This window comes from Gastrolobium bilobum, unplaced genomic scaffold (genome assembly GCF_033153095.1).
Source record: "Gastrolobium bilobum isolate Gb01-03AN ecotype WA unplaced genomic scaffold, APGP_CSIRO_Gbil_v1 utg7600, whole genome shotgun sequence".
Classification (NCBI taxonomy): Eukaryota; Viridiplantae; Streptophyta; class Magnoliopsida; order Fabales; family Fabaceae; genus Gastrolobium; species Gastrolobium bilobum.
The window spans coordinates 755,730-773,940 of record NW_026897674.1 but is presented as its reverse complement, the minus strand read 5'-3'; the positions used below and the strand labels follow the sequence as shown (position 1 = coordinate 773,940).

Sequence of the window (18,211 nt, the reverse complement as noted above, 5' to 3'; positions counted from 1 at the left end):
TTAACTTTGTTGGTTCCTCTTTCATGTTATGATAATGATTACACACGATTCAAATGACTTTTAATACATGTTGCTCTTAGATTACCGTTTTACGTGCAAAATTTAAACCATACATTCCCTCGCTTGATCAACAATTGACAGCGTCAATAAGAGATAACATCCTCCAAAGTATCATCACAAATTGCATTTATGATCCACTTCGTAGTAGAAGATGAACAGAAGGTTTGGTAAATGCTATATCAAGATTTGTACTCATTTTTTTTTTGTTCTAAGATTTCCTTTAGAAAAAGGAAACAATTTTGGCATACCATTCATTACCTTCCTATATCTTCACTGAAATTAAAAAAATAATCAACTTTTCATAGACCCTTTACAAAACAATGAAAAATAATAGATATAGATGGAGGGGGGTATCAAATGCGGTACCCAAATAAGCTCAACATGTAGCTGCAGATTAGTAGCTCTGAAATAGAAAGAGCATAAACAAGCAAAAACTCTAGGGCTCCATAGAAATTCAGGAGACCCCAGAGAAAGGAAAAGGGAGGATGATGAAATGATAGGTGATGATTAGATCCTCCATGAGACATGTTGTGATGTGTTGGTAAGTAAAGAGAGAAAAAAATGGTAATGGCATTGGCAGAAATGATTTTCCATATTTGGAGATCATCAATGATGACCTCACTTCAACACAGCATATCCAAATTTAGACACAACAGAACCGATAACATAGGTATTGGTTAGTTATTTCAGAAATGATTTTTGTTGCCTTTCAGATTTTACTTTTGGTTACGTTACAATTAGGTGTCATTTTCAGAATTTTTTCTCTATCACATGACTTTGTTGAGGTTTAAATTAGATTAAAAACATTATGATATGATAGTTTTAAGGTTTTATAAAAGGAAAAGTGTTTATCTTTTTAAATGACACAACTTAATCCATAGTTATTAAAATCGGACCGACCCGGCAACCGTGGGATATAGCATCCCAAAAGCTAGCTCGAAGGATGGGAGTGCCCAAGGCCTTATAAACTCCACATTAGTTGCACATACAACCCATGTGGAACTATATATCTCAACACGCCCCCTCACACGAGAGCCCATTGGGCTAGAAGAGTGGATGATGCAACATGCCCAGCCTACTTGTGCTAAGAAATTCCACAAGAGAAAGTGGGGGCGGCGAGGATCGAACCCGGTACACCGAGGCTCTGATACCACTTGAAAGAAAGTGGGGGGCGGCGAGGATCGAACCCGGGACACGAGGCTCTAATACTATGTAAAGAACCTTGGGATACACCATCCCAAAAGCTAGCTCGAAGGGTGGGAGTGCCCAAGGCCTTATAAACTCCACATTAGTTGCTGCACATACAACCAATGTGGAACTATATATCTCAACACACCCCCTCACACGAGAGCCCATTGGGCTAGAAGAGTGGATGATGCAACAGACCCAGCCTACCCGTGCTAAGAAATTCCACAAGAGAAAGTGGTGGGCGGCGAGGATCGAACCCGGTACACCAAGGCTCTGATACCACTTGAAAGGATGTGGGGGGCGACGAGGATCGAACCCGGGACACGAGGCTCTGATACCATGTAAAGAACCTTGGAATACACCATCCCAAAAGCTAGCTCAAAAGTGGCTGCGCGTGGGCTTCACGCGCTGGAGTTTGGGTGGCGTGTGAGAGCGCGTGGGCTATCTTCTCCGGCTGAAATTTTTGCACCGTGGTCGTCCAGCGAGCGCGGCTGTGTCTGTGTCTGGTCGGAGTAAAAAATACACCGGAAAAGGGTCCAAAACGCGATGAATAGGTTCTGTGTACGGTGGTTGCAGCGTTCTGTTGCAGTGTTCTCGTTGTTTTTGCTGTGCAGAGACAAAAAAGAGGAAGAGGAACAGTGGAACAGTGGTCTTCTCGGTCCAAGAGGTCCCTGAATTTTTTTTCTGGTAGCGGCTGATGGCAGTGAGAGACGAAAAAAAGAATAAAAGGTTTCGTAGACGCAGAAGCAGAGCCTTCAATATCGAGAGCTCTGATACCCACTTGAAAAAGGGTAATCAGAAAAAAATATTATTAATTCTGTGTTTAATCTGATACAAAAAATTCTCTATTTATAGAGAATAGAAGACCTAATTCTTGACCTAATGGGCTTGACCCAATACAACAAATAATAATAAATAACTAATATTTACAACAGGGTGGGAGTGCCTAAGGCCTTATAAACTCCACATTAGTTGCTCACACAGCTAATGTGAGACTATATATCTCAACACGCCCCCTCACACAAGAGCCTATTGGTCTTGAAGAGTGAACGATGCAACAGGCCCAGCCTACCTGTGCTAAGAAATTTCAAAAGAGAAAGTGGGGGGCGGCGATGATCGAACTCGGTATACCGAGGCTCTAATACCATTTGATAAGAACCTTGGGATACACCACCTCAAAAATGTTGAGATATATAGTCCCACATTGGCTGTGTGAGCAACTAATGTGGATGTTGTAAATAATAATTGTTTATTATTTAGTCATTTATTTGTTGTATTGGGCCAAGCCCATTACGTCAAAATTAGGTCAAGTATTCTCTATAAATAGAGAACCCTTTGTACAGATTATAAACAATTCAATAATATTTCAAATACCTTTTTCTTTCAAGTTGGTATCAGAGCTCTCGATCCAGAGGGCTCTGCTTCCGCAATTACCTCCGTTAAAACAGAAACCTTCTTTCTTAGCCTCTTGCCGCCATTAGTCGCCACCGAAAAAAATTTTCGGTGGACCTTTTGGACCAAGAGGACCAGTTTTCAAATCCTTTTTCTCTGATCTATCAGCTTACGGAAGTGTTATAATCGTTTGACGATCGGATCTTCACAAAACAACACAAGGCCGCTACTGTTCATCGCGTTTTGGACACTTTTCCGGCGACCTTTCAACTCTGACCGGCCACAGAAAGGTTCGAGACCGTTGGACGACCTCGCCGCCGAAATTTCAGCTCCGGAAGCCTCTGCACGCCCTCTCACGCGCCGCCACACTCCCGGCGAGTGAGACCCACTCGCAGACACCTCCACCGGTGCGTGGAGGCGCGTGGAACACTTTCTCCAGCTCCGGCCAAAAAGTTTTCTGATCTTCTCCTCATCCTATTTCTGGATCTGTGCTCTCCTCTTGGATCAGACGTCATTTGGTATTTGTTTTGTGAGTTTTTGGCTTCTTGGAGCTTTTCTTTGACCATTTTCTGTGCAATATGGCCTCTTCTCAAAGGAGTTCTTTTTCAAAATTTTATGATGGTACCTCTTCTAGACCTAAGAGAGATGATCGATGATGTTCTTATTGTAAAAGAACAGGTCATATCAAGGATTTATGCTTTCGCCTTTATGGAAAGCAAACTGTCTTAGAAAAGATGGCAAGGTTGCGTGGTCAACCGCATTTTACTAAAATAACTTCTGCACCTAATGAAACCCAACCTGCATTTCGTCCAGATGAGTTGGAACGGCTCCGAACCATTCTTGATTCTATGAGTAAGCCATCTGATACTAGTGCTTTGACTATGACTGGTATGAGCTCCAAAACTTATTCTTTCCTTTCTTCATGTAATGATTTTAAACATTCTTGGGTTGTTGATTCTGGTGCTACTGATCATATGGCTTGTTGTGCTGACTCCTTTACTTCTTATCATCCTACCATTGGAACTCATACAATAGCCATAGCTGATGGCTCTCATACATCAGTTGCGGGTTCTGGTGACATAAACTTACAGCAGTCCTTACATCTTAAGGATGTTCTTCATTTTCCTAAACTCTCCACAAATCTTCTTTCTATTCATAAAATTACAAAAGATTTGAATTGTACTGTAAACTTCTATCCTACCCATTGTGTTTTTCAGGATCTCACCACGGGGAAGACGATTGGTAGTGCTAAAGAGTAAGGTGGGCTGTACTATCTGGTGTCACAATCTCCTGCAAATAAATTAACAGATCACATCTTGATGTCTAATGGTCAATCAACTGCTGATTCTTTGATTTCGCTTCATCATAAGCGCTTAGGTCATCCTCCATTTAGTTTACTCAAATCTTTATTTCCGTCACTGTTTTTGTCTAAATCTGTTGAGTCTTTTCATTGTGATGTTTGTGAATTTGCTAAGCATCATCGTGTGTCTTTTCCTTCTAGTATTACTAAGAGTGTTGAACCTTTTGATCTTATTCATTCTGATGTTTGGGGTCCCTCTAAAGCCCCTCATGCTTCTGGAAATAGATGGTTTGTTTCTTTTATTGATGATTGCACTCGTGTAACTTGGGTGTACTTAATGCGTGAAAAGTCTGAGGTACCACAACTGTTCTTTCAATTTTATAAAATGATTGAGACCCAGTTTGGTAAAAAAATCAAGAGACTAAGAACAGATAATGGTACTGAATATGTTAATCACAGCTTTTCCCAATTTATAAGAAATAACGGTATGATTCATTAACTTACTTGTGTTGACACCCCCCAACAGAATGGGGTTGCTGAAAGAAAAAATCGTCACCTTCTTGAAGTGGCTCGTGCATTAATGTTTTAGAAACATGTACCCAAATACTATTGGGGAGATGCTATTCTTACTGCAGCATTCTTGATCAACCGTTTACCCACTCGGGTACTTGACCATGTAAGTCCTATTCACTCTATGACTTCTTTTTTCCCTTCTATTCCAACTATGATGAGTCTTCCTCCACGAGTGTTTGGGTGTGTTGCTTTTGTTCATGTTCATAAACATCATCGCAGTAAGCTGGACCCTAGGTCTATTAAATGTGTTTTTCTTGGTTATGTTCCTGATAAGAAGGGCTACAAGTGCAATCACCCTAGTAGTAGGAAATTTTTTGTTTCTATGGATGTTACATTTCAGGAATCTGAGTCCTATTTTCAAGGTCTTCAGGGGGAGAATCCTTCACCAGAAATCTCATCACCTCCCTTCCTTGAGTTTGAATCATCAGTGTCTACTCCTTTACCTATGTCAGTGTATCCTCCACCTGGTCCTGTTCCTCCTGTGTTTGTTCCTCCTGTGTCTGATCCTCTTGTGAGTAATCCTCCTGTGACTGATTCTCCTGTGATTGATACATCAAGTACACCAGAGATACGAAAGATTATGACACCTGAAAGAAGGAAACAACCCACGTTGTCTCAGCAGCAACCTCAATCGTCTGAACCACTGGTAAGTCCTGAATCTCATATTTCTGATCATGATGTTAATACTTCTGATGACTTACCCATTACTACTGATTCTGATGATTTACCCATTGCTCTTAGAAAAGGAAAAAGAGCTTGTCCCAAGAAATCTTGTCCCTCCTGTCCCTCTTGTACTCAATACCCTATCTCCCAGTTTGTTTCCTCTGCTAATCTTTCTGTGCAGCACAAAAGCTTTGTTTCAGCACTAGACTCTATTGCAATCCCAAAATCAGTACATGAAGCCTTGAAAGATAGGAATTGGGCTCAAGCCATGCAAGAGGAGATGAATGCTTTGGAGAAAAATAAAACATGGGAGGTTATTGATAGACCCAACGGAAAGAAAGCAGTAGGGTGCAGATGGGTTTATGCCCTGAAATATAATTTTGATGGCACTCTTGAGAGATACAAGGCTCGTTTAGTGGCCAAAGGTTACACTCAAACCTATGGCATTGATTATGAAGAAACCTTTGCTCCAGTTGCAAAGATGAATACAGTGAGAATCTTGTTATCCCTTGTTGCCCATTACAATTGGGATATAAATTAATTTGATGTGAAAAATGCTTTCCTCAATGGTGAGTTAAAAGAAGAAGTCTACATGAAAATCCTGCCTGGTTTTGATTCTGTGAAGAGGGAAAATAAAGTTTGTAGATTAAAAAAGGCCTTGTATGGATTGAAGCAGTCACCTCGTGCTTGATTTGGTAGGTTTACTAAGGTTATGATGACCTTAGGATACAGACAGAGTCAAAGAGATCACACTCTTTTCTTCAAGCACTCCCAAAATGGGAAGCTTACTGTGCTCCTTGTATATGTTGATGATATTATTATCACAGGTGATGATTTTATGGAGAGACAGACTCTGCAAACACGGCTTGCCTCTGAGTTTGAAATCAAAGACCTTGGGAAACTGAGATATTTCCTAGGGATACAAGTAGCTCATTCAAGCAAAGAAATTTTTATCAGCCAGAGGAAATATGTTTTGGATCTTCTCAAAGAAGCATGAAAGCTCGGGTGTAAACCCTCTAATACTCCTATTGAGCAGAATCACAAGATGGGCTATGAAGAAGAGAGTCCTCCAGTTGATAAAGGACAATATACGGCTAGTTGGGAAATTGATATATCTGGCCCATACTAGACCAGACCTAGCTTATGCTGTTAGTGTTGTCAGTCAGTTTATGCACGATCCAAAGGAAAAACACATGCAGGAAGTAGAGAGAATTCTTCAGTATCTTAAAGGTACTCCTGGTAAAGGATTGTTATTCCGACGTGATGGCAATCTATCTTTAGAAGTCTACACATATGCTGATTATGCTGGATCCGTGACTGACCGTCGTTCTACCACTGGTTATTGCATGTTTCTTTGCGGTAACTTGGTGACATGGAGAAGTAAGAAACAAGATGTGGTTGCCAGATCAAGTGCAGAAACTGAATTTTGAGCTATGGCTCAAGGCATTTGTGAGTTACTGTGGCTGAAAATTGTACTTGATGATCTCAAAATAAAATGTGAGGGACCGGAACAACGGGAAATTCGATCTTCCCGTTCTCAACCTATGACCCATATAAGCTTGAAGTAACTCATGGAACTTCTTCGCAGTGGCTCCGTTCCATGCCTCATTTCATGGGGAACCTCAAAGTGGCTCTATTTCTCATTATATTCCATCCATATACTAATTCCATTCATTGAATATCCCTATCTTGGATGTCATTGAGATAAGAGATGTCGTTTCTAGTCTATCTCTTTCTATTTATATATATATTCTATATAGAATATATATCGAATATGGGAAAGTTGAAAAATCATAATATAATAATCAAAAAATTGCAATAGAAAAGAAAAAGAGAGGTTTGCAATGATTTTTCAATCTTTTATACGGGATAATCTAGTATCCTTATGCATGAAGATAATGAATTCGGTCGTTGTGATCGGACTCTATTATGGACTTCTGACCACATTCTCCATAGGGCCCTCGTATCTCTTCCTTATTCGAGCTCGGGTTATCGAAGAAGGGACCGGGAAGAAAGTATCAGCAACAATTGGGTTTATTACGGGACAGCTCATCATGTTCATATCGATCTATTATACGCCTTTGCATCTAGCATTGAGTAGACCTCATATAATAACTTTTATAACTCTACCGTATCTTTTATTTCATTTATTTGGAAAGAATCACAAAAACTTTTTGAATTATGGATACAAGAATTCAAACTCAATACGTAATTTTCGCATTCAAAGAATTTTCTTGAATAATTTTTTTTTTCAGTTATTAAACCCCCTTTTTTTACCAAGTTCAATATTAATAAGATTAATAAATCTTTACATGTTTCGAAGTAACAATACATTGTTATTTTTAACAAGTAGTTTTGTTGGATGGTTAATAGGTCACATCATTTTGATGAAATGGATTGAATTTATATTAGTCTGGATACAGCAAAGCAATTCGATTAAATCAAATCTACCCATGCAATCAAATAGATTCATTATGTCAGAGTTTCAAAATTTAATGTCTCAAACCTTTATTGTTTTTTTTTTTGTTACCTGCTTATACTATTTCGGCAGAATACCACTGCCCTTTCTTACTACGGATACGGAATTGAAAGAATTTCAAAAAAAGGGAGGGGAATTTGATACAAAAAAAAAACAAAAGGGATCCACCGAAAATGATCTTTTTCCTTATCTTTTTTTGAAAAAAAAAAGAAATTGTACAAAATAGACCGTGAAAAAAATATCTTCAGATTACAAAAATATCTTGTAAGAACTCTTTTTGATTCTAACCGAAGAATTCGTCCATTGCGATATATAAAAAATGATCGATTTGAAAATGTTATAAGAAGTGAAATTTCACAAATTTTTTTTAGTATATATCAAAGCGATGGAAAAGAAAGAATATCTTTTACATATCCACCCAATTTGTTTACTTTTCTTAAAATGATGGAAAAAAGAATTTTTCTTTTTACAGGGGAAAAAATATCTTATGATCCATTTTCTAATTATTGGAACTCTAATAATGAAGAAAAAAAAAAAAAAACTCAGCAATGAATTTTTAAATAGGGCAACAAAAGTTCTGGATACAGAATTTATTCCTCTGGATATATTTGAAAATAGAATCCGATTGTGTAATGATGAAACCAAAACAAAATACTTAATTAAAACATATGATCCTTTATTGAGGGGATCCTTTCGAGGACGAATCAAAAAAAGTTTTTCAACCTCAATGAAAAATGAAACTTATACAAAAAATCACATTTTGATAAATAAGATTCAGGGTATATTTCTTTATATTCCTAATCATAATAATTGTTTTTTTAATAGTAATTATCCAGAATTTGAAGAAAAAATAGATATATTTGATACAAAATCATTATTAACTGAAATTTGTTTTTTTTTTTTTAAGTTAATCAGTAAATTTTCCGAAAAAACAGTATCAAGCTTGAATTATGAAACACTTTTTTTTTTTTCAGAACAAGTAAAAATGTACTCCGAAAAACGAAAAACGAAAATAAAATTTTTATTCAACACAATTCGAATTGATAGGAATGATAAAACAATCGTTAAGAGAAAAAAAAAATGTTTTGGAATAGATGAAATCGGTAAAAAAGTTCCTCGGTGGTCATACAAATTAATTGACGAGTTGGAACAACTGGGAGGGAAAATAGAAAATTATCAAATTCGTTCCAGAAAAGCCAAACGTGTAGTGATTTTAACTAAAAAATCAAAAAATGACGATACTTATACTGATATTAAGGATACCCATAATACCGATAAAAAAGGGGAATTGGCTTTAATACGTTATGCACAACAACCGGATTTTCGACGAGACATAGTAACAGGATCTATACGCGCTCAAAGACGTAAAACAGTCACGTGGAAACTGTTTCAAGAAAGTCCGCATTCCCCCCTTTTTTTGGACAAAATAGATAAAACTCCCTTCTTTTATTTTATAAAGACAAAAGAAAGTGATAAAAAGGGAGAGAGTAAAATACAAAAAAAAGAAAAAGAGGCAAAAAGACGTATAGAAATAGCAGAAGCCTGGGATGACGTTCTATTTGCTCAAGCAATACGAGGTTTTTTATTAATAACCCAATCAATTCTTAGAAACCGGCCCTGTCATTGATCCGGTCGAGGTATTGGGTCACTGAGTCTCTGGTTCAACCAGTGGGTCACTGATTCAACCAGTGGGTCACTGGTTCAACCGCATGACCCGGTAATTATATATGTAATTTTATAATTTATATTAAAATATTATAAACATACTCAAATATCTAACAAAAAATGATAAAAATTTTGTTATCAAAAAAAAAAATGATAAAAATTTCAAATATTTTAATATAAAAAATAATAAATCACATATTATTATCCAATAAATGATCAAACAAAAATATAATAGTCGTGATACGGGGCTTTAGGTTCAGAAAATGACATCTCTAACTATAAATCAAATCAAAATTTTCTGGATAGTGCATAATTGAGATAATATTAGTGTTGTAGGTACATAACTTATGTAAGTCAATAAACAAAAAAAATTCAAATATGTCCATTATAATTTTTAAAAATAAAAATAAATAATTTGATTGTTTTTTTAGACCGAGTCAAGTCACCGGTTTTCATGTAAACCGGCCAGATCGGACCGGGTCACACCGGTTCTGATGCATAGCCGATCCATTACTTCAACTGGACCGGTAATATGACTGGTTTCCAGGTCGACCCGACCGAGTCGGTCTGGTTTTAATACAACTGGTTTCATAAAAAATAAAAATGTTGAGTAACTTATGAGATAATTTGACTCACTTCTAATCAGTTTTGAGAAGTTAAAATTTATATAAATCAACATTTTATTTGGGTAATTTATATTACTATTTTAATGACATGATCTAAATTTAATTTGTACTGTGAAATTAAATAATTACTTAATGATAAATAGGTAACTCATTTGAAATTGAGAAAAAATAAACTATTCCCTTTTCTTTCTTTTTTATAGAAAGGGAAATTCTTAAACTTAAACCAAAATGAATCTGACTCTAACACCCCTCCCTCGTTCATTTATTCATCATCATTTAGCATCAAACACATAGCACCCCCAACAGGGGATTGTTCAAGATACAAATTCAATCACAAATTCCTTCTGGCAAACCATACAGTAAAAATAATAATGAACATGAATCCAATGATTTTTCAAATGCTCTTTTGCTCATTTTTTTATTTTTTTTTTCCTTTTTTACATTTCATGAATAATTCCATGACACTTCCATTGCAACTTCAAAGGTCTGATGGACTTTATGAGACAAAATTTTATTGAGGATATGAAACCATAAAAAAAAGAAAAAAAAAGAAGAAGCAAACATGGACAAGACTTTTCATTCATTCAAGATGGTCATGAGGCCTTATTGACATGAACATTGCAGCATACTGCAAGAGCCTCCGCTCAGTGCCTCCATTGTCCCTTACAGGAGTCACTGGACCTCTAGTCCTCTGCCTGTAACGTCTCCAAGCTAATTGAATGTTGACAGCAGCCCATGTTCTCCAATTGGATGAGTAATATCTTGCAGTTCTCTTTAGTCTCTCATTGGCAAATTTGTAGCGGAAGTGATCAGTGATGTACCTCAAGTTATCAGCATCAAGACCAAAGGCTTCTACTGATTCAAGGCATACAAATGTGGCTGAGGAAGCTGGAAGCCTATCCATAAATGGTCTGCGAAGGCAATAGGAAAGTAGCTCATCACCCAAAAAACCTCCTGGTTCGAGGATACTAGAGGCTACCATGCCTTTGCTGAGACTTTGGTTGCGTTTTATGCGTCCGCGAACAATGAACACAATCCTTGGTACAGGATCACCTTCTCTAATTATCTGTTTCACAAGGGCATTGAGAAGTTCAACTACATCATGTGTCATGAACCAACTCTTTTAAGTTTTAAGCTGTTAGGTGAAGGTAAATGAATGATTTTATATTATATCCGATAACATGATTGTCATTTCTTTATGGAATGGGTGAAAGAAAAATTGGTCTTAGATGTCAATTGTTTATATGATTCATACCTTTTCATCTTTAGAGAAGACTAGGGGCTTCACCCTGTCACAGATGTTGTCAAGAATAAGATCATCCAAGTTGTGGAACAAAGGAACCTGTCAAACAGATAAATATTTACTAGGAGAGTTTTAGGGCTAAGAATAAGGATGAGCATTGCCTCTCCTTCACATAATATCCAACTTCTTTCATTTGCAGGATTGAACATTTCTTACCTTTTTAATGAGGTCTAGGCAAAGATAGCGCTTGATGTCCCTCCTCAGCCCCTCAGGCAAGTCTTTGATCAACTCCATCTCATCTTCTCCTCCCATGGCTGCCCATCTCTGACGTTCAAAATGGCGAACTCTTTGTCTTAATCGGGATGGCAACTGCCTCCTCCTCATCCACCATTCCATGTCCCGACATCTCAGCTGCATCTTTCTCTTCTTTGCCATGACTGCATGTAAGAATACCTTCATGGTAGGAACGATCCCCTTTGTTAGACCATGTTTGAATATGAAACAGTTTTTCCTCAAGTGCAATGGTATCCAGAATCTTTTCATATTTACTTATAATAATAATGTACTTTGGATACCTGGATGTTACCAATCAACAAAGTGAAAAGCAGTAGTCCACTGAGTACAATGCATATGCTGAAGATCACTTCTAGCCAGTTACTTGTGGGTTCAAGATCATTTCCGAAAGTGCTGCAAGAATTAGTTGGGATTGTGAAAACACATAGATCCTCAATCAAACAGGTGTGAGGCTTATTTCATCTAAAATATTATTTGGATACATCTCAATCAAACACATTTAGGAAACATTTCTGCATGAATCCAAATGTGATTCATTCTATTAATTCATGAAAAAAAATCAGGATCCGACGTCGGATACTAGTAAAAATGTGTCCGTGGAAGACAAAGTTTTTCTGCCGCAAAGGCAGAAATACTTTTGCCTTATAAGTATTATACACTAACTTGAACAAGCATAAACTTTGTTATTTAAGAAATAGTAACATTAAGAGTTTGTTTATTGACCAATTTCACCTGAGAGTCATCAAACCCCAAAAAATGGGATAAAGAATCTTGACAGCCAAAGAGTTGCTGGATATGACTGGAAGTGCCCATTGGTAGATCCCATATTTGAAAGGTCCTTCAACATCTAAGCACAAAGGCTTTCTTACCACTGTTGAGTTTCCACCACATGGATTTCCTGTCGTGCCTGTTGGTAACAAAAACTGGTAGCATACCTCCTCTGAGCATGACAGAGAGAGATTGCATCCATGAGTTCTTTCACACTGCTGCCGGAGGCATGATGCAACGCGTTGAATAGCAAGGACATACCAGCACCCTCCAGCAACCTAGGGAAAAGTAAAAAGAATATTCAACTTACAAGCAACGGATTTAGTAACAAGTTGATAATAGACATGCTCAAATTTCAGTAATGAGGTTTGCTTACATGGGAAGCAATGAAATAAGCTATGAGATTGAGACCAAAGCCCCACCAAATGGTGCCAAAGATGTAGCCTGTGACTTTTTGCATTCTTCTCATCATGCAGATGCTATGGTAAACCTTTGGGAGAAATTGGAACAAAAAAATTAATAGCATTATGGTCATAATGATTTTAATTTGCTCTTCTCTTATCAACTTTGGTACTATTAACCAAAACACAGCCTGCAAACAGAAGGAAAACATGTAGTCAAAAGAGAGCTGATTTCTAAAAAAACAGGCAGAGACATAAAGGTCTAGGGAGCACATGTTAATTTTCTAGTGATTATAGGATGTTTTTATGTCAACGAGGATTCCACCATACAAATAATTGCACTGATTTAAATTAATTGTGTGATTTAATAGAAAGTATAATTTGGAGATATATTGGCTTCTAAAGACTAAACACATTCTTAAAAGCACACACCCATCAACTTGTCTTGGTCTAGCGAAAGGGGCTTGAATCCTTGGAGCATGTGATCTTTCGAGGAGGAAGATGGATAAAGGTAAGATTTTATCTAAACTTCTAATTTATGTATACTATCTGTTCATCAGCTTCAAGTAGCAGACAAAATCACAAACCTCCTAGCATCTGAAGCTGACGAATGATGCTTGGTAATTTTTTTTTTAAAAAAGTATTAAAGAAAACTTTTAAACCTTAACTATTGACTGCGCATACCTTAAAAAATTGACCATTAAATAGGCTTCTTCTTCTCTTTTTTTCCATGTGACTAAAATGTTAGTGGAAAATATGCTTGATAAAGAGTTGTATGTAATAACTTGAATTTTATGATGAACCATACATGTACAAAAATACTCTTTGCATTAATATATATATATATATATATATATATATATATATATATATTATATAATATAATCATGAACTCAAAAACAAATTTTAATACTGTTTTGAGCATTTATTCAAAAGTTTAAAAAATAAAAATTAAGGTAAAAGTTTATAATTTTCTATTAAAGATTATACAATAATATTTATAAAATTAATATCTAGTAAAAAATATTTATTCTCAATCAGTAAATTTATTTCTAAATCTGAGTATTAGTGACATTATAATTATTTGTATAAACATATTTTAAATGTGAGATAAGATCCTTTGACATCAGTGTCAAATTTGAAATTTGACACCTCATCTAAGAGCCGTTAGATCAAAAAAGATAAATGGTGTCACATACTTACAAATCAGAGTCGTTGATCTTTTTTGATCTAATGACTCTCAGATGATGTGTCAAATTTCAAATTAACACTGGTGTCAAAGGATCCTACTTCTTTAAATTTAGTTACTTTACATAATTACTATATATTTTTATCTATATTCAATATTATTGATATAACATTGTTCAAATATTTAAATTCTACCTAAAAGAAGAAGAAAAGTTGTTTAAAAAGCAATACTTAAAAGTTAAAAAAATATCAATCCCGCAAGTTACTTGGTACAGAGATTAAACCAAAAACCAAAATGAAAGATGATATATAGGGGGGGAAAATGTATCGTTATTTAGAACTTATTAACTCAAATTCAATGAAAGCATTTAATTTTGTAATTAACATGTTGCTCAAAAGCCTAATCCAAATCATCATCAAAGATTTCACAATAATGTCATCCAATTGATGAGGTGGCAACATGTGGACGAAGACAACAAGACAAAGATATATGTTACCGTGAATTATGGAAAGAGATATATATTTGTCGGGACGAGGGATGTCTGCAGTTTATTATTGTCCTCTAATACTTTATGGAAAAGTGGAAATCAAACTTTCAACCTCATAATTAAAGGCTTTATTATTCTCCTGTCAAAGATTCTTTTCCTGCTTACTTAAAAATAATGCGTGGTTCATTTAATATTTTTTTTTTTTTTTTTGTGGATTCCATTGCTGTCTGTCTCTACGGCTAGAGAAAAGATTTTTCCTATAAAAAGAGACTAATAAAGTTCTATAATTAATAGGATTTTATTCCTCTTATTGCCCACAAAATAATAAAGAGATAAAAAATGAGTAAATATTTTTGGATACTCAACAAAAAAATATGAAATCCATTTTAACCTTTAGAAAAAGTAAAATCGACGTGTAGTTTCTCTAAAATTCCAGTTCTTTGAAATTATGATTTTTTAGAAATTCAAAAAAAATTCACATTAATTATTCAAAAAGAATTAATATGGATAAAAAAATTTTAAGAGATTAAAATAAATTTTGTATTTTTTGTTGAGTAGCAAAAAAAATATTTATTTAAAAAAAAAAATTCAAGGTAGAGTCCATCAAATATTGTGTGTGCCGAAATGGCCAACTTTCTTCCGTGAAGGAGTAAACAAATCCCCTAATTAATAACACTAATTCTTTATCTTATCTTTCACTTTAAGCACTTAAGAATATTAAATTATACTTCAGAATCTAGGTTAGTTTGTGTATCTGTGCATCTTATTACAAGGTATTGTTAGCGAAGAAATCTTTTTTGTCCTTATGGTAAGAAAGTCTGACACCAAACAAAAATTAATATTAAAATAATTGACATCAAAGAACTCAATCAATCACCAAATGTCATCACTCATCACCAGTTCACTAAATTTCAAATGAGTTTAAAATTTGTTTTATTGTTGAATTAGATAATTTTATCTACTACACATACGAAAATGTGTAAAATCTAGAGTCATATGAAAAAAAAAGAAATAAATAAATAAATCATATACACTTTTATATAAGTGTAAGAGATAATTTGGCTCTGTTTGATTACTGTTTTTAAAAACAGTTTTTTAGTTTTAAGAAAAAAAAATAAAAAAATTCAATTGATAAGACCAGTTTTGTAAAAAAAAATATTAAAAACTGTAACATTTTTTTGTTTTTAGAATAAAATTTAGAAAACATGTCTGAACTGTTTTTGTTTTCTGTTTTAGTTTTTAACTTTCAAAACAAAAAAATACATAAAATAACTATTTCTATAATTATTCTATATAAAACAGGCCCTTTATCTCGTAAATAATACGAAAGATATTAAATCCATTTTAAATTTGAATTCAATTTAAGTAATGAAAAGTAATTAAATTTTTATTAATTGAGCATAGTTATAATACTAACCTGGGGAACAGGGAGGATGACAAATGCGTCGAACCAGAAGCCCTTGACTGACCGCAGGTAATGGTTGGCGATGGCACGTGCATCCCACACGAGTTTCCCGCACCCAACCACAAGCGACTCCCTCGACACGTACGCCAGCTTGAACTGCAGCCACAGGTGGAACAAATGCACAGCATCCACACACGTCCGCGCCACCGTCACCATCGCCGCCAGCCCCCCATCCATATACAAACACGGCGTCCCCTCCCTCCCGATCGACAGCGCGTAGAAAAACAACGGATCAATAGCCAGCGCCACCCCACGCGCTATCAATAACGCACGGTTCCACACCTGCACGCGCTTGCTCCTCGGATCCAAAACCCGCCCGAACGGACCCGACTTTGTCCTAAACCCGACCCTAACACCCGGCCCATTATTTCCGGGTTGGTTCTGAATTGGAATCAAAGAGGAACCCGCGGATGCCTCCCACTGTGGCTGATGACAGCTGTCACAGCTCGTGGAGTGGAACACCGGCACGCCTACTTGCGTGCAGGCGTAACACTCCACAGCACTGCTATTTGGGCTGTCATCAGTTATGGAAACAGGAGTGACACTGTCTCCACCATTGTTATATATGCTTGGAGGATTCCTTTCCTCGTAGAATAACCGTGGAAGAGAGAAGAAGTTTGGCATGGTTGATGTTGGAGTGTAACCATGGGTGAGAGGGTGAGGTTAAGGTGTGTCAGGTGAAGCACATGGTGTTAGATGAGAGAGTATATATATATATATATATGAGAGCATGGAAATGAAGTGAAGTGAGTGAAGGTGGAGTTTGCATGTGAAGGTTAAATGGAACTTGCGGTTACGCAATGTAGGGTTGTGTTCAGTATATCAGTGTGTCTGTTGCGTTCAACACTGATCTTTGCTCTTTGCCGTTTTCTGTCACCGCTGGGGACCACCATATATATATATATATATATATTTTTTTTTTGCTTGGCTATTTCCTCATCACAACTCTCTCTCTCTTTCTTTTCTTTTTCTTCTTATCTTGACATCGAGTGACTCATGTTCTGAGGATAATTCAATAACTTGTATTCAAATTTATTTGGGATTCAATTGTTTGTATCTTAGCGAATGATGAGACGAGACAGTTTTTTCTTAATTACGAGAAATGTGAAGCTTTTTTCATACTTTAATGAATATCCAATCTCATTTAAACCTTTTCATTTTCTAAAAAAAATAAAAATAAAATAAAAACCAAACAAATTATATGAATGGGGATTGGAGATTATTTTAAGAGGAGGGATATTTTAACTATCAAAATTTTCTACTACCAACTTACTACTTATCTAATCACCATGAGATTAATATCTTCTCTCTCTTCAAAAACTTTTTAACATTCTCTCTCTTTGATCCAATAGTGATGTAATAGGTAGTAAGTTAGTAGTAAGAGTTTTTGGTACTTAGAATATCTTCACTCTTATTTCAATACCATATTTTTTTTATGGATAATGATAGTGAGTTATTAAATCATTTATTTGTTATTTAAAAAAATTAAGAAAATATCAATTATTTCTTTTTAACTTTATTATTGTCTCTCATTACTTTAATTGACTAAAATGATAGAAAACATTACTAAATAAGAGAATAATTTAGTTAAATATAATTTTATTTTCTTAAAATTAAAGTATTTAACACTTTTTTTAACTCTTATTTAAAATCTTAAAATACTTAGGGGAAGGATATTGTGACAACCAAGTTGTGTTACTACCAAGTGACTACCAATTAATCTCACCGTTAGATCGATTATGTTGATCCAACGGTTATATTTATTTCCATATTTTATGGTCATGGTTTCCCATATTTAAAGTGAAATTATTAAATATGGGAAATCATAACCATACAAAGGTGGAAATAAATATAAAGTATTAAATTTGAGAAATCATGACCATACAAAGATAGAAATAAATATAACCGTTGGATCCACATAATCGATCTAACGGTGAGATTAATTGATAGTCACTTGGTAGTAACACAACTTGGTTGTCACAATATCCTTCCCCAAATACTTATATGTTAAAAGAAAAGTGGCATAAAGAGTTTTATAATTTGAAAAATAAATATTCTCCTTGTCTTCTCAGACCAGCTGGCTTCTTTTTCTGTTAGCTGAAATAAAAAGCATAAACAAAAACAAAGCGTATTGCATATTTTTCATGTCGAATATAATATAAAAATTAGAAAGTTTCTGCATTCACATATATCGTGTATTCTGTTTAATACTTCATATTAAAAAACACGAAGTTATTCAATAATGTGTATTTTTATGTTGTAGTAATGTTTTTATACTTCAATTTTCTTTATTCTGACAATGAAAGCAAATTCTAAAGTTTAGGAGATGACAATACTAGTAACAGAATTTATTCGATAGTTTTATGTTACGATTTTTTTGTTTTTATTTTATTATTTGATTATTGTTGCTAATTAATT

The 18,211-nt window shown here is 35.2% G+C and overlaps 2 protein-coding genes and 1 pseudogene across 3 annotated transcripts; 2 read left to right on the top strand and 1 right to left on the bottom strand.

Moving 5' to 3' along the window:
- Nucleotides 1-6,712: 6,712 nt before the first annotated feature.
- Nucleotides 6,713-7,796, top strand: LOC133309254 (protein TIC 214-like; annotated as a pseudogene).
- A 261-nt stretch (nucleotides 7,797-8,057) lies between these two features.
- Nucleotides 8,058-9,282, top strand: LOC133309253 (protein TIC 214-like). The gene has a single exon (XM_061510009.1). The coding sequence runs from the start codon at nucleotides 8,143-8,145 to the stop codon at nucleotides 9,280-9,282; it is 1,140 nt and encodes a 379-aa protein (XP_061365993.1). The 5' UTR covers nucleotides 8,058-8,142.
- A 953-nt stretch (nucleotides 9,283-10,235) lies between these two features.
- On the bottom strand, nucleotides 10,236-16,460 carry LOC133309202 (cyclic nucleotide-gated ion channel 2). Of its 2 annotated transcripts, none has more exons than XM_061509948.1 (7): nucleotides 15,746-16,460; nucleotides 12,628-12,843; nucleotides 12,216-12,529; nucleotides 11,765-11,876; nucleotides 11,406-11,642; nucleotides 11,202-11,288; nucleotides 10,236-11,012 (listed from the first exon to the last, which is right to left on the bottom strand). In XM_061509948.1, exons 1-7 carry the CDS (start codon nucleotides 16,415-16,417, stop codon nucleotides 10,527-10,529), a joined length of 2,124 nt encoding a protein of 707 aa, XP_061365932.1. In that variant the 5' UTR covers nucleotides 16,418-16,460; the 3' UTR covers nucleotides 10,236-10,526. The 2 variants fall into 2 exon arrangements, with proteins under 2 accessions (XP_061365932.1, XP_061365933.1); XM_061509949.1 differs by having other exon boundaries at nucleotides 12,628-12,741.
- Nucleotides 16,461-18,211: the final 1,751 nt, after the last annotated feature.

Bases quoted from the DNA above. Each gene is read 5' to 3' on its own strand.
- LOC133309202 (XM_061509948.1), bottom strand. From the start codon at position 16,417: ATGCCAAACTTCTTCTCTCTTCCACGGTTATTCTACGAGGAAAGGAAT. The intron at 12,530-12,627 runs GTAAGCAAACCT...ACTTTTCCCTAG, and splicing joins CTTATTTCATTGCTTCCCAT to GTTGCTGGAGGGTGCTGGTA. The intron at 11,013-11,201 runs GTATGAATCATA...CTTGTGAAACAG, and splicing joins TCTTCTCTAAAGATGAAAAG to ATAATTAGAGAAGGTGATCC.
- LOC133309253 (XM_061510009.1), top strand. From the start codon at position 8,143: ATGATCCATTTTCTAATTATTGGAACTCTAATAATGAAGAAAAAAAAA.